At 36.2% G+C, this 13,478-nt stretch overlaps 1 protein-coding gene across 3 annotated transcripts in view; it reads right to left on the bottom strand.

Annotated features, from left to right (window-relative positions):
* Window positions 1-13,384, bottom strand: part of p4ha1b (prolyl 4-hydroxylase, alpha polypeptide I b) — a 16,404-nt gene extending 3,020 nt beyond the window's left edge. Inside the window, exons 1-11 of one of the 3 annotated variants that reach the window (XM_051867754.1) lie at window positions 13,158-13,384; window positions 11,188-11,264; window positions 8,227-8,323; window positions 7,912-8,063; window positions 6,780-6,917; window positions 6,057-6,296; window positions 5,104-5,318; window positions 4,819-4,995; window positions 4,428-4,498; window positions 706-805; window positions 529-582 (exon numbers count right to left, since the gene is read on the bottom strand). In XM_051867754.1, the coding sequence (XP_051723714.1) occupies window positions 529-582; window positions 706-805; window positions 4,428-4,498; window positions 4,819-4,995; window positions 5,104-5,318; window positions 6,057-6,296; window positions 6,780-6,917; window positions 7,912-8,063; window positions 8,227-8,323; window positions 11,188-11,263 (1,320 nt within the window). In that variant the 5' untranslated portion in view covers window position 11,264; window positions 13,158-13,384. Of the gene's footprint in view, window positions 1-528; window positions 583-705; window positions 806-2,447; window positions 2,519-4,427; window positions 4,499-4,818; window positions 4,996-5,103; window positions 5,319-6,056; window positions 6,297-6,779; window positions 6,918-7,911; window positions 8,064-8,226; window positions 8,324-11,187; window positions 11,288-13,157 lie in introns of those variants that run through there. The other 2 variants (XM_051867751.1, XM_051867752.1) reach the window with 2 other exon arrangements.
* Window positions 13,385-13,478: the final 94 nt, after the last annotated feature.

The raw sequence follows: 13,478 nt of genomic DNA, 5'->3' as shown, positions 1-13,478 counted from the left end.
TACAGTAAAAAACAGTAATATTGTGAATATTATTGCAATTTAAAATAACTTATCTATTTAAATATATTTAAAAATCTAATGTATATTTGCCATCTTTCTGTGATGTCAAAGCTGAATTTTCAGCATCATTACTCCAAACTTTAGTGTCATATGATCCTCCAGAAATCATTCTAATATGCTGATGTGGTGCTCAAGAAACATTTCTTATTATTATCAATGTTGAAAATAGTTGTGCTGCTTAATATTTTTGTAGAAACCGTGATACACTGTTTTCAGGATTCTTTGATGAATAGAAAGTTTAAAAGAACAGCATTTATTTGAAATAGAAATCTTTTCTAACATTATAAATGGCTTTACTGTCACTATTGAACAATTTAATGCATCCATGCTGAATAAAAGTATTAATTTCTTTTCTTTTCTTTTTTAAATCTTATGCCACACTTTTGAATGGTCATGTATATAAACAAGATAATAATGCTATGCTGATTTATAGTGCTGATATATGTGTCTTTATATCTGTGAACTCACCCTTCCAAAGTCAAAATGAGGTTCGTACTGACCACCAACTCCATAATTTGCAACCTGAGATTAAAAACATTGCTTATATTTAACAGAGCAATATTACAACAGGTGGATTCTTGTTACATGAATGTGTCATCACACTTTAAGCATCTGATTGGCCGGTTGTGTGAAAGTTCCTCTCACCTGCAGCTCTTCTGCTGTGTCCATTTCCAGGCCTGTTACATCCTCGACACGCTGGTTAATCCTTTCAATCGTAGAATGCTCATATCCAGACAGCCAAGCACTAGAATGGGGGGGGGGGGGTATAAGTTGAAAAAAAGTGAAACAGCTATATACAAAAGCAATTAATATTCCATTATACATAATAAACAGACCACACGCAACACCATGCACATTTTCATTTTCAGACGTTTTCACATCATGTTTATTGTGAAAAAATTTCTAAAGTTGAATTTATTTTATTTAGTTATAAATGTGAAAAAGTCTTTTTGTGATAAAGTCAAACCGGCAGGTGAAGCCATTAAGAGTGGAAAGAGAAATTAAAAAGAAAGCGGGGACAGCAGTCAGCAAAATGAGTTCACATTCCTCAGAAAATATCACAGTAAAGGAATTCAGCAACACTGGTCTCATTCAGGATTATGAGTGAGTGAGTGTGTGTGTGTGTGTGTGTGTGCACGTATGCGTGCGTGAGAGAGAGAGAGAGAGAGAGAGAGAGAGAGAGAGAAAGAGAGAGAGAGAGAGAGAGAGAGAGAGAGAGGCCCCTCAGCCACTGCAAATCAACTGAGGTAAAACATAAGTCTTAACCATGATTTCTCGCATGGCACTGTAATTTTCCCCTTAAATCATTGCTAATTGACACCTACACCATTCATACAAAAAAAAAAAAGTTTTTATACACTACTGTTCAAATGTTTGGAGTCTGTAAGATTATATGAAGTCTTATGCTCACCAGGGTTGCATTTATTTGATCAAAATTACAGTAAAATCAATACAATTGTGAAATATTATTACAATTTCAAATAACTATTTTCTATTTTAATATCTTTAAAAGTTTAATTTATTCCTGTGATGGCAACACTGAATTTTCAGCAGACATTTCTTCTGTCTCCAGAGTTACATGATCCCTCATAAATCATTCTAATATGCTGATTTGCTTCAGAAACATTTTGAAAAACAGGTGTACTGCTTAATATTTCTGTGGAAACTATGATACTTTTTCAGGATTCTTTGATGAATATCAAAGATAAATGAATGTTCAAAAGAACAGCATTTATTTGAAATAGAAATCATAATAAATGTACTTATTGTCATTTTTGATCAATTTAATGTGTCTCTGTGGAATAGAAGTATTAATTTCTTTTAAAAATATTACTGACCCAAACTTTTGAATGAGTGTATATGCCATTTATTTTAATATATTTATCCTCTCTACATAATGTTAGAGGTCTCACAAACTGACATTTATAGTTTTTATTGTGTGAAAGGAGGAGCCCTCAAGGGTTTCAGCGTCTCCACCCAGTCTGCCGATGCTGAGACGTGCGTTCTAAAACAGACACCCTCATAATAACTAGGATAGGTTAAGCCACTCTGGTGTGGGTGGAAATGTGAGTGAGATGACAGAACTATGTATAGCTCTATTAAAAAAAGTTATTTCAGTGCACAGACTCAAACGGCTGGTCATGCAGAGACTGAAACTAAGGCGCTGTGCGGTATGTGTGCACAATTATTTATTTATCGATTCTCTCACATTTCAGATAGTATTAATATTAAGAGGACTGTAGTAGAAGAAAGACTCCAACATTTGCTGCCTGTGAAAGTGGGTCACCAAATCTTCTATGGCCAAGTGAAGGTTGGATTTTTGAATATCAGCACACAGTTGTTCTTTGGCTTTTGTTGGTTTTGTTCTTTGGCTTTTGATCCCTTACCTCTTGGAGACTCTGTACTGGGCAGTGGTGAGTTTTCCCGTAATGGGATCGTGCACAGTGGCTCTCTTTAGCTATTCACCATTACACAAAGCAAAGAGGAGAGAGAGAGAGAGAGAGAGAGAGAGAGAGAGAGAGAGAGAGAGAGCAGAGGTTGAAAGAGGAGAAAGAACACACAAAGCATACAGACATAGGCAGAGTAAGTGTAGATAAAAAAGGGGAGAGAGAGAGAAAGATAAGTCATTTTAGTGTCATTTTCTGAACTGAAACCATGTAAAGAACAGGGACAGAACTGTACACCAGCAGTGATGCAAAATTTTACATAATTTCGACTCCTCAAGTAACATAAATCCTCGAATTATAAAATTCTAAACTTTCAAATTGCAATTTTGAATCACTCTGTCCCTGTTCAAGCCCTCCACAAAGACCACATGACGACTACTGCAAGAAAAAGTAACAAAGTAGAGCATTTCTTACTCTTTCTTTCTACTTTATCCATCACCATGTCAAAAAGACAGCAAGACAAGCATGAAAAGCTCCTCAGCATAAAAGCAATATATACATAAATTCTAGATTTCAGTATGCTCTAAAATAATACTTGATGTATACACTCACCAACCACTTTATTACTTTAGTACACCTTGCAAGTACAGAGTTGCCCCTTTTGCCTTCAGAACTGCATTAATTCATTGTGGCATAGATTCAACAAGGTGCTGGAAACATTCCTCAGAGATTTTGGTCCATATTGACATGATAGCATCACGCAGTTGCTGCAGATTTGTCGGCTGCACATTCATGATGCAAATCTCCCATTCCACCACAGCCCAAAGGAGCTCTATTGGATTGAGATCTGGTGACTGTGGAGGCCATTTGAGTATAGTGAACTCATTGTCATGTTCAAGACACCAGTTTGAGATGATTTAAGCTTTGTGACATGGCGTGTTATCCTGCTGGAAGTTGCCATTAGAAGATGGCCACACTGTGGTCATAAAGGGGTGGACATGGTCAGCAACAATACTCAGGTAGGCAGAGCAGTTTAAATGATACAAGGTTGGTACGAAGGGACCCAAAGTGTGTGAAAATATGCCTGAACCACTGATACAAGGCAAGATGAATCCATGCTTTCATGTTGTTTATGCCAAATTTTGACCCTACCATCTGAATGTCGCAGCAGAAATCAAGACTCATCAGACCAGGCCATGTTTTTCCAGTCTTCTGTTGTCCAATCTTGCTGAGCCTGTGTGAATTCTAGCCTCAGTTTCCTGTCCTTAGCTGACAGGAGTGGCACCGGTGTGTCTTCTGCTGCTGTATCTGCTTCAAGGTTGGACATGTTGTGCGTTCAGAGATGCTCTTTTGCAGGCCTCGGTTGTAACAAGTGTTTATTTGAGTTAATGTTGCCTTTCTATCAGCTCAGACCAGTCTAACCATTGTCCTCTGACCTCTAGCATCAACAAGGCATATTCGCCCACAGAACTGTCGCTCACTGGATATTCTCCCTTTTTCAGACCATTCTCTGTAAACCATAGAGATGGTTGTGTGTGAAAATCCCAGTAGATCAGCAGTTTCTGAAATACTCAGAACAGCCCATCTGGCACCAACAAACATGACACGTTCAAAGTCACTTAAATAATTTTTCTTCCTCACTCTGGTGCTCAGTTTTAACTTCAGCAGATTGGCTTGGCCATGTCTACATGCCTAAATGCATTGAGTTGCTATGCTGATCTAATATGCTGATTAGATTTTTGCATCATCGAGCAGTTGAAAGGTGGTACCTAATAAAGTGGCTGGTGAGTTTTTATTCTGTTTTAGTTATTTAAAAAAATATTAAAATTTTTAATAGCAATTAATTAAACAATTTTGATTTATGATTCTCAGTGTTTTGCATTGTTTCTGCTAAGGAGTTCTCAGACTCTAGGGGTCGGTAAAGGCACGACAGTTTGTTTTTTTTGGCTGCATTCTGAACTCCCACACTTATTGCCTTACCTCTTACTGATCCTGTAGGGGGCGGTCTCGAGTACGCCCGTGATGGGATTGGATATAGTAGCCCTACGGAGCTGAGGAGCCAGATATGGATTACACACAGGCTCCTGTACAGCACTTTCATCCCCTCATTCATATTTACTACATTTATTCATATCATTCTTTCATGCTTCTAAACTTGATTTTTGAGCTTCAAAGTCTTTCTTATGATTCAACAGTCACATAAGCTATCTCCAAAAAATATAATAAAACAGCCAGAAAATATAATAAAATGTATTTAAATGATTTAACATATAATAAAATGTATAATAATTTGTTTTTAAGTTAAAAGAATAACCAAATCACAAGTTAAAACTCTGCAAACCACAGCATAACTTCAAAAAGCCCAACTCACTCTGGGTTTTGCCATCTCCTTCACTGTCTCAATCTCACTGTCAGAGATGATGTCATGATAACGGACAATACGTGGGCGGTCCCACTCATCTTCCTGCTTCACTGGAGCCAAAAGCAACCGTGGATTACGATTGTTGTCATAGTAACGGCAAAACAGGCGGCTTTGTCTGCGTGGGGTCTGCAAGTAAAAAAAGCAAATTTGAGAAAGTTCTTTGGCTCAAGAATTTGAGAAAAAAAATTAAAACATGCAAAAAGTAGGGGGAAAAAATGTATTCTTTCTGCTCACCAGTTTCACTCCCTCTCCTCTGCACAGCATTTCATATTTCTTTCTCTCTGGCAGAGGGTCTTTGGACCGTTTCCTCTGAGCATCACGTTTGTCCAGCACTTTCTGCTCTCTTTTTTTATCTTCCACCTCCTTCTTCTCGGCCTCTGCCTTTCTCTGCTTCTCTAGCTGGAACTCAAAGTACTTTAGGTTCCCATTGGCCCTGTGGTGATTTGGATCTGAGATTCACATACAAAGGCAATTTTAAGTTTGGAAAAATATCACATTTTAGTGTCATCAGTCCTCATTTCTATGTCTTGTAAGTTCATTTTTGCCCTTCCTTTCAAAGCCATACAAGACATTCTATTTATTCATTCACTCATTATAGAATAGGAGGCTATTTTCTATGTAGGCTACTCAAAAAAAAAACTAAAAATCCAGAATATATGTACTGAAATTCTGGCTTTTCCCAATAATCCAATAATTATTTTAATACTAAATAAATAAAAAATAAACAATAAAAAAATAAAACCCACAAAAGGCCCATAAAAGAAAGCAATATATGGACGCACTTGTCCATATAATGGCAGTGAATAGCGACCAGCATCAAGCTTTTTTGAAAAGACGCAAAAGTATCATAGAATCATCCCATGTGACACGTGCCCTATATCCCACATGTTCTGGGGGTATATGATAGGGTTTGGTGAAAAACAAACCAAAATTTAAATGGTTAGTTCACCCCAAAATGAAAATTCTGTCATTATTTTACTCATCCCCATGTCGTTCTAAACCTGTAAGACTTTCGTTCATCTTCGGAGTAAATCATGAAATAATTTTAATTTTATGGTGAACTATGGTGAAAATATAAAAATAAAAGCTAATTCAAAATCGTAATAAATACTATGTAGTAAATAAACAACACTAAAATAGTACTGCATTTAACCATGTTATTATATTATTAATTTTTTTTTTTTTACCCAGCTTCAGCATCCTCTTGGTGAGCTCGAGGGCTCGCTCTAGTTCCCCCTGCTGGTAGATTGCATAACTGAGGTAGTCCATAACTGTGACCTTGTCTATGGTGGATTCCTCGCCTTCATCCAGCTGTGTGAGGGCCTGAGCCATCCAAAGCTCTGTGTGGTAGTAATCTGCCTCAGAGTATGCAATCTTCCCCAGCTCATAGCAGTCTGCCACCGTCATCCGGCTCTTGTGCACAACACCTGAGGTCACACCAGTAAGAAGTCAAGTGGTCTCTTAATTAAATGTCACATATTCACTTACGTTGTTCTAATTATCATGATACTAATATGATTTTGATGTTGTTTTTAAAGATATCTATTTTGTTGCTGCCCCAAAGGACAGCCTTCTCCCCTGTCAATCAACCACTGGACTACAACAAGGGTTAACTTTCTAAATAACCATCTGTAGTTAAGTAGTCACAGGAGTATTTGAAACACACATCACCTCCAGGTGTAAAAAACTAGTCGGTGGTGTTTCCATTTCTTTAAAATAGCACAGACATTATCACTCCATCCCATGGGAACATTTGAAAGAATTTCCGAAGAAATATAATAGCAGCTTATCACAGACAAAGCATGGTGCTTCTCAAAGAGTTCACACAGTCCGCGGTAACGCAATGTGCTTGATAAAGATTTGCAAGCAGTCTGGAATGCATAAACACATAGACATGCACAGTCGCTCACCAGGCAAGTCTCCATTAGAGATGGTGTTGGCAGACAGCTGGTATGTGTCCTGTAATCTAAGCAAAGCTTTGGCTGCTCCTGTCTGGTCCTCGTCTGTTGGGAAAAACTGTCTCTGGACTGTCAGATTAGAGATAAACCCTACAAAAGAGAACAGACAAGAGAGGCTTGACATTGAGGATTACAAGATTACATCAGATTAAGAGGATTATAACACATATAAAGCAAATACCATATTATGCAAATAATGCTATTACTACTGTATGACTAAAATCATACATCACCATAATATTGCAGTACTGTTCAAAGATTTGGGGTCAGTACAATTCTTTTTACAGTTATTTATATTTTAATTCACCAAGGACGTAATAAATTGAGCAAAAGTGACAGTAAAAACGTTGGACATGATTTCTGTTTAAAATAAATGTTGTTCTTTTTAACTTTCTATTCATCAAAGAATACAGACAAAAACAATTATCACCGTTTCCACAAAAATATGAGGCACACAACTGTTTTCAACATTGATAATAATAATAAATGTTTCTTGAGCAGCAAGCCATCATATTAGAATGATTTCTGAAGGATCATGTGACACTGAAGACTGGAGTAATGATGCTGAAAATTCAGCTTTGCATCACAGGAATAAATTATTTTTAAAAGCATATTAGAATAGCAAACCATTATTTTAAATTGTTATAATATTTCACAATATTATATTTTTTACTGTATTTTTGATCAAATAAACGCAGGCTTGGTGAACATAAGACTTCTTTCAAAAACATTAAAAAACAAAAAAAATCGTACCAACCCCAAACGAATAACAGTATTATATGTCATACACTATTGAATGGTAGTGTTATTCGTGCTAAAAATTCAAACTGAAAATGTTTTATATGTTTCCTAACCATGTAGAAATGTGGACTTGATGGGTAAATACCAAATAAATCAATCTTTCTTAACAAATGAAAAAGTCAGATATCAATTTAAAAACAGTTTCACAGTATGCAACTCTTAAGACAGTAAAAAACGGTAACTATATATATATATATATATATATAAATATCTTTTTAAAAGAGATATACAATGTCATTTCACCTATCCCTAATAACTGTGTCAGACTTGGACTGTCACTAACCGTTGGTGGTGTCTTTCAGCACCAGGCTCTCCAGGTCGGCCCACTCACTGTTGAGTCTTTTCATCAGTTTGAATGCATTGACCGGGTGCCCCAGGAATCCCTCTGGGTCTTGCGTGGCTGTGTTCGTCAGTGAGTCCAGTTTGTCTGCCCACCTTATGCAAGTAAAGAAACAAAATTTTCACCAGCTATCAATGAGCTGCCAAATGACTACTAGAAAGAGAAACTTTTTTATGAAATGATCTGTGAGTTAAAGGACAATCACAACTCCCCATGCAGACGGACATGTTTCATATGTGTGCACGTGTGTTTACTCACTCTTTGACCTGCTCTAGTCTGTTCTCCTCTTGTCTAATGTATTCTTTTAGTGATGTCACCAGGCCCTTCTCTGTGTACAGTAAGTCTGTCATCTGGCCTACAAATCAAAAAGTTAAACATCAAATCTGAAACAGAAGACTAAATATTACACAAAGCTCCAATGAAAATTTTGTTAAACACCTTTTCAGGTGCTAACAAAATTTTTCAGATATTTACTTAAATTGCCAAGTACAGATAACAGCATCAAACTAAAATTTACTTGGGTTGGAATTACTTGGGTCATAAGTGATTTTCGAAGTGGTTTCTCCTAATGACCACCATGGATTAAGGGAGTCCAGCTCGGTTGCGTAAAAGTACTACATTTTCATTTTTTATTTTATTTTATTTTATTTTATTTATTGCAATGGGAGTATATCCATTTTATTCATTGATTGGCATAAAACACTACCTTCTTCTGAAATCCCCTCAGATTCAAATTACACTTGTTTTATTTTATATATATAAAACCAGTGTAATTTAAGTCTGATGGGATTTCAGAAGTGATAGATAGATAGATAGATAGATAGATAGATAGATAGATAGATAGATAGATAGGCACAGAAATTTATATATATATACATATATATATATATATATATATACATATATATATATATATATATACATACACAGTGCTGCTTGAAAGTTTGTGAACCCCTTGCAGAATCTGTAAATAGCTGAATTTATAAAAACGACCTGCTCAAAAGTTTGTGAACCCTTGATTCTTTATACTGTGTGTGGTTACCTGGATGATCTACGACTGTTTTTATGTTTTGTGATGGTTGTTCATGAGTCCCTTGTTTGTCCTGAGCAGTTAAACTGCCCAACATTCTTCAGAAAAATCCTCCAGGTCCCGAAAATTCTTCAAATTTCCAGCAACTTTGCATATTTGAACCCTTTCCAGCAGGGACTCAAACACAACTATTAAAAAAGGTTCAAACATTCACTGATGCTCCAGAAGGAAACACGATGCATTAAGAGCCGGGGGGTCAAAACTTTTGAACAGGATAAAGATGTCCAAATTTTTCTTATTTTGTTTAAATATCTTTTTTTTTTTTTTCATTTAGTACTGCCCATCGGAAGCAACAGAAGACACCTAAATGTTTGCCAGAAGACAAATTAAGTACAATATTCCTTTTCAATAGATTCAAAAGGTTTTCACCCCCCTGCTCTTAAAGCATCGTGTTCCGTTCTGGAGCATCAGTGAATGTTTGAACCTTTTTTAATAGTTGTGTTTGAGACCCTCAGTTGTCCTAAGTGTGAGAAGATGGATCTCAAAATCATACAGTCACTGCTGGAAATGGTATATAGGAAATATTGCACCATTTTTACCATATGATTTGATGGTACCCCTAAATGCTTTGTTGTTATAATTGTATGCATGAAAAGGAAACAAATACATAATAATAAAAATGGAATGCATAAGAATTAAAAATAAAAATAAAAGCAGAGAATACACCTATCTGGATGGAAGAGTCAGAATATTTGTCCCAAATCTTTAGTATCTCACAGCAATTAGATGTTTCGTATAGACCTATACACCATTCTTCTATCTTTTTCTTCTTTCAAAGACTGATGATAAAAGTAGTTACATTGTTAAACCACCTATAGAAATGTAGTAAAAATAGCTAGTAACACTAAAAACATTTGTGTTTTGAAATTACTGACAAGAATCTCTCTTAAATGACCAGTTTCTCATGTCATTGAGACTTCTGTAAAATAACCTGACTGAATCTCTCTCTCAGAGCCTGAGACAAGATGATTATTTCCCTGGGTTTAGATTTCCTTCTGTCTCTTTTCCCCTCCCCCCACACACACCGCTGTGTTTTTTAAGATGAGAAAACTGACTGAGATTACAGGAGGAACATTTTAAATCTCCCCAATTCTGATGAAATACATATGGTTGCAAAATAAAAATTCCAACTCAATGATTTAATTAAACCTTTAAAGTTGCAAACATTATTTTGATGAGTTCTGTTAAAATAATAATATTGGTCATTACTTCAACTTAACTGGGCAGCTGATTTCTAGTTCCCAGCATGCTTTTCATGGGACTGGATAAGGAGAGTAAATGTAGAAATTAAGTATTATTTTATGTGTTTTAGGAAAAGGAAAGACTAATCTATTAGAAGTTGTCATAACCCAGAAAGATTGATGAAAAAAGAAACTTTAATTTTCTGTCGAGTCTTTAATGTTTACTCCAGGCTTTTCTTTGAGTTTAACAATCTGCAATCAAGATTCACACTAACCTTGAGGAGGATAGCACTCTCTGCTTGTGCTACATCTTTTGCAGCTATAATTGTAATACATCTGTGAGATTAGTGTCTGTATAGCCTCTAAACCCTTTTTAAAGTGTTTCATTAAAACACACTCATCATTTTAGTTATTTACCTTACTGTTAGTGATGTGCTCATCACACAAAAAACATCCTTTAGACTTTGTTCAAATATTTTCCCATAAAGTGAAACATTCATTCAGATCATCCAATTATCCTTATTATCATCCTCTACTCACTCTGACCATCAAAAACAAAACATTTACATTCAGAAACTTTTCCTTTTCTTCACCAATATTTCCTTTAAGTTCAAAACACTAACTTTAGCCTTATGTTTAATCTGACACCTTTTTTAAAACCCCTTCAGCTTTTCTAATGTCACTAGTTTACCTGAGATCATCTTTCTGCACATTTAACAACCATTAATCAAGTAATACTGCTCCTGCTTATTTGATCTTAAAACATTATTTTAGTTGTTGTCAAGAAAGATTATTTGTATAGCTATAATGGTCATCTACCAGCATGGGCTGATAAACCTTCACCACTTGGTCACAAGCACTTCCTGCATGTTTCATATGTTTGGCAGGATATATAGCCTAATCAGGTATTGATACAAGGCAGAAAAGCACAATGGAACATCATCTCACCTATAGAAGTGAAGAAATCATTGTGAGCGTACAGGGAATGGAAGAGGAAACTCAAAAGGAACCAAGACAACGCCATCCTAAGAGAAACAGACAGTGTCATTGTAAAACATCTAACAATGCATTGCACAACATCTTCCTGACAATATCAGAAGAATTTATTGTTTCTGCCTTTTGAGGTAGAAAATAGATACTACAACCAACTTTTAAGGCAAGGAAAATGCATTACAGAAGCCACTAACACATGCAGACTGCTTAAAATGCAACAAAATACATTAGATAATTAGGTTTTGGTTGCTGTAACCCCCAGTGTACACCCATTTGGATACACATGGCTGCATATGGTCACTGCTGGCTCAGAATTTTGGCACAATGTGGCATCCAGAGAGCAAACAAAGAGCATCACGCTGGGCCTATGGGAAGGTCCCTTTTGTGTGTTTAAGCCAGTGTCAGCGTGTATAAACAAGATGACACGATTGTTTGTTGAAAAGGACAAATATGGCAACCAGTGGTAAGCCTTAGAGTAAAGGGAATGCCTCATTGGACAAATGCCCTGACAAACTCCATTACACACATAATCATAAGCTTTTTGTATTATTAGTTACAGCTACTGTATCATAGCCTGTTAACTGTCGGGACACATGGTGCTCTTCTCTTTTTTATTACCTTTATTCCCTGTCACATATTTCATCATAAATAAAAAAAGGTTTATCCTGTGAAAACAGTTTTGAAATTGGACACTGCGTTACAATGAAAACTGTACTTTAAACCCTTTTTTACTTAATCTGCTGCAATAATCTGCTGACTGCCTTCTTTGAAAATATACCAACCTTAAGTCTGTATTTCAAAGCATTTATGAATTAAAATTACTTGTGTTCAGATATGCTAAAAAGGTGTGTGTGTGGGGGGGGGGGGGGGTGGGGGGGGGGGAATAATAGAATAAGTATTAGCAATTAATTGGAGTAATTGTTATAATCAGAATTTCGAAATTATTAGGCACTCTCATTTTAGGTAACTATTAAATTATTTTAGTTAGTTATTTTAAACACCATGTCACTGTTTTTTTTTTTTTTTTTTTTTTTTTTTTTTTCCCATTTTTGTCTTGTATGTGCTTCAAAAGAAGCTTTTAAACGAAATTATTACTTCGACTATGCAAAGTTCAAAAGGTAATTATAGGAAAGACCATAGTGGTGTTCGTGAGCTCGTGAGGGTCCAGCATGGAAGTCAACTGCAGTTCATTCGGTGCAGAACAAGCGGAACTGCCACGTCTTCGCCCCGCCCCCTCGAGAGCTCAAGATGAGTTAAGCCGACTGCTAACTCTTCAAAAAGTTCACATATAACAGATGCCAAAGGAAAAGTTATAAAAATCTGTGCAACAGGACAGGTGGGACTTTTTAAAACAAGGAATACTCACTGCAGCAGTGTGTCAGTCAATAAGACGCACGCTGCGACGTTGCGCGTGCTTGATGTAGAGAAACACTAACATTTTTGCAACATTATTACAGTGCTGCAAATAATGTAACGTCCTTTTGACTTGTCCACATTGATTTGAGCTTTAGACCTCATATATTATCACATATTTCCTCATAATAGCAAAAATAAAAACTTAAATCTACGGAGAATTTGTCATATCTCATATTATATCCGAAGACTTCTAGTCGCCTAATGAGCTTGAAACTTGTTTTTCATAAGTATTCAGTCAATGCACATTTAGATAGTTTATTATTGCGACTATATTATTGTGTACATTGAAGAATAAATGCAAGATAAACTCGTGCACGTTTTTCTCAGCCAGAAGAAATTCCTGCCCGGGACTTTTTTAGGCATTAGATTATAATATCAAAGAGTTTTCCATGTATTGTTGGTGATGTATCATATTACCCTTGCTCTAAAAAAAGTGATTGCAACAACAAGTAATTCGGTAATAAAACAAAATAAAACAAATTAAACTTGGAAAGCAAATAACCTCGTACCTTTCAGGTTGTCACCACGCGCAGAGAAACAGCGGGTCGATCCAGATGTTGCTCTAGTGATGCTGATGAGGAGCTCAGTATGGATGGAAGACTCTTTTGTGTTTACGATGCTTCTGGTGTGCAGCTGAGCTTTATCTGAGAGGCTACACCGCTCTTCTCCTCGCCATCTGGCAGTGGGGATTCCGCTGAGCTACGTGCAGAGTCTCACACACTCTCCCAAACTCATGGAACCAGGTGGAATTTCGAAGTGCGCATGCGCATATTCCTATACTCATTCCATGTTACTTGATACATGATTTGAAACATATTTAGCAGTTCATA

This window comes from Ctenopharyngodon idella, chromosome 17 (genome assembly GCF_019924925.1).
Source record: "Ctenopharyngodon idella isolate HZGC_01 chromosome 17, HZGC01, whole genome shotgun sequence".
Lineage (NCBI taxonomy): Eukaryota > Metazoa > Chordata > Actinopteri > Cypriniformes > Xenocyprididae > Ctenopharyngodon > Ctenopharyngodon idella.
The sequence above is the reverse complement of the archived record's forward strand: the minus strand, read 5'-3'. Positions and strand labels throughout refer to the sequence as shown.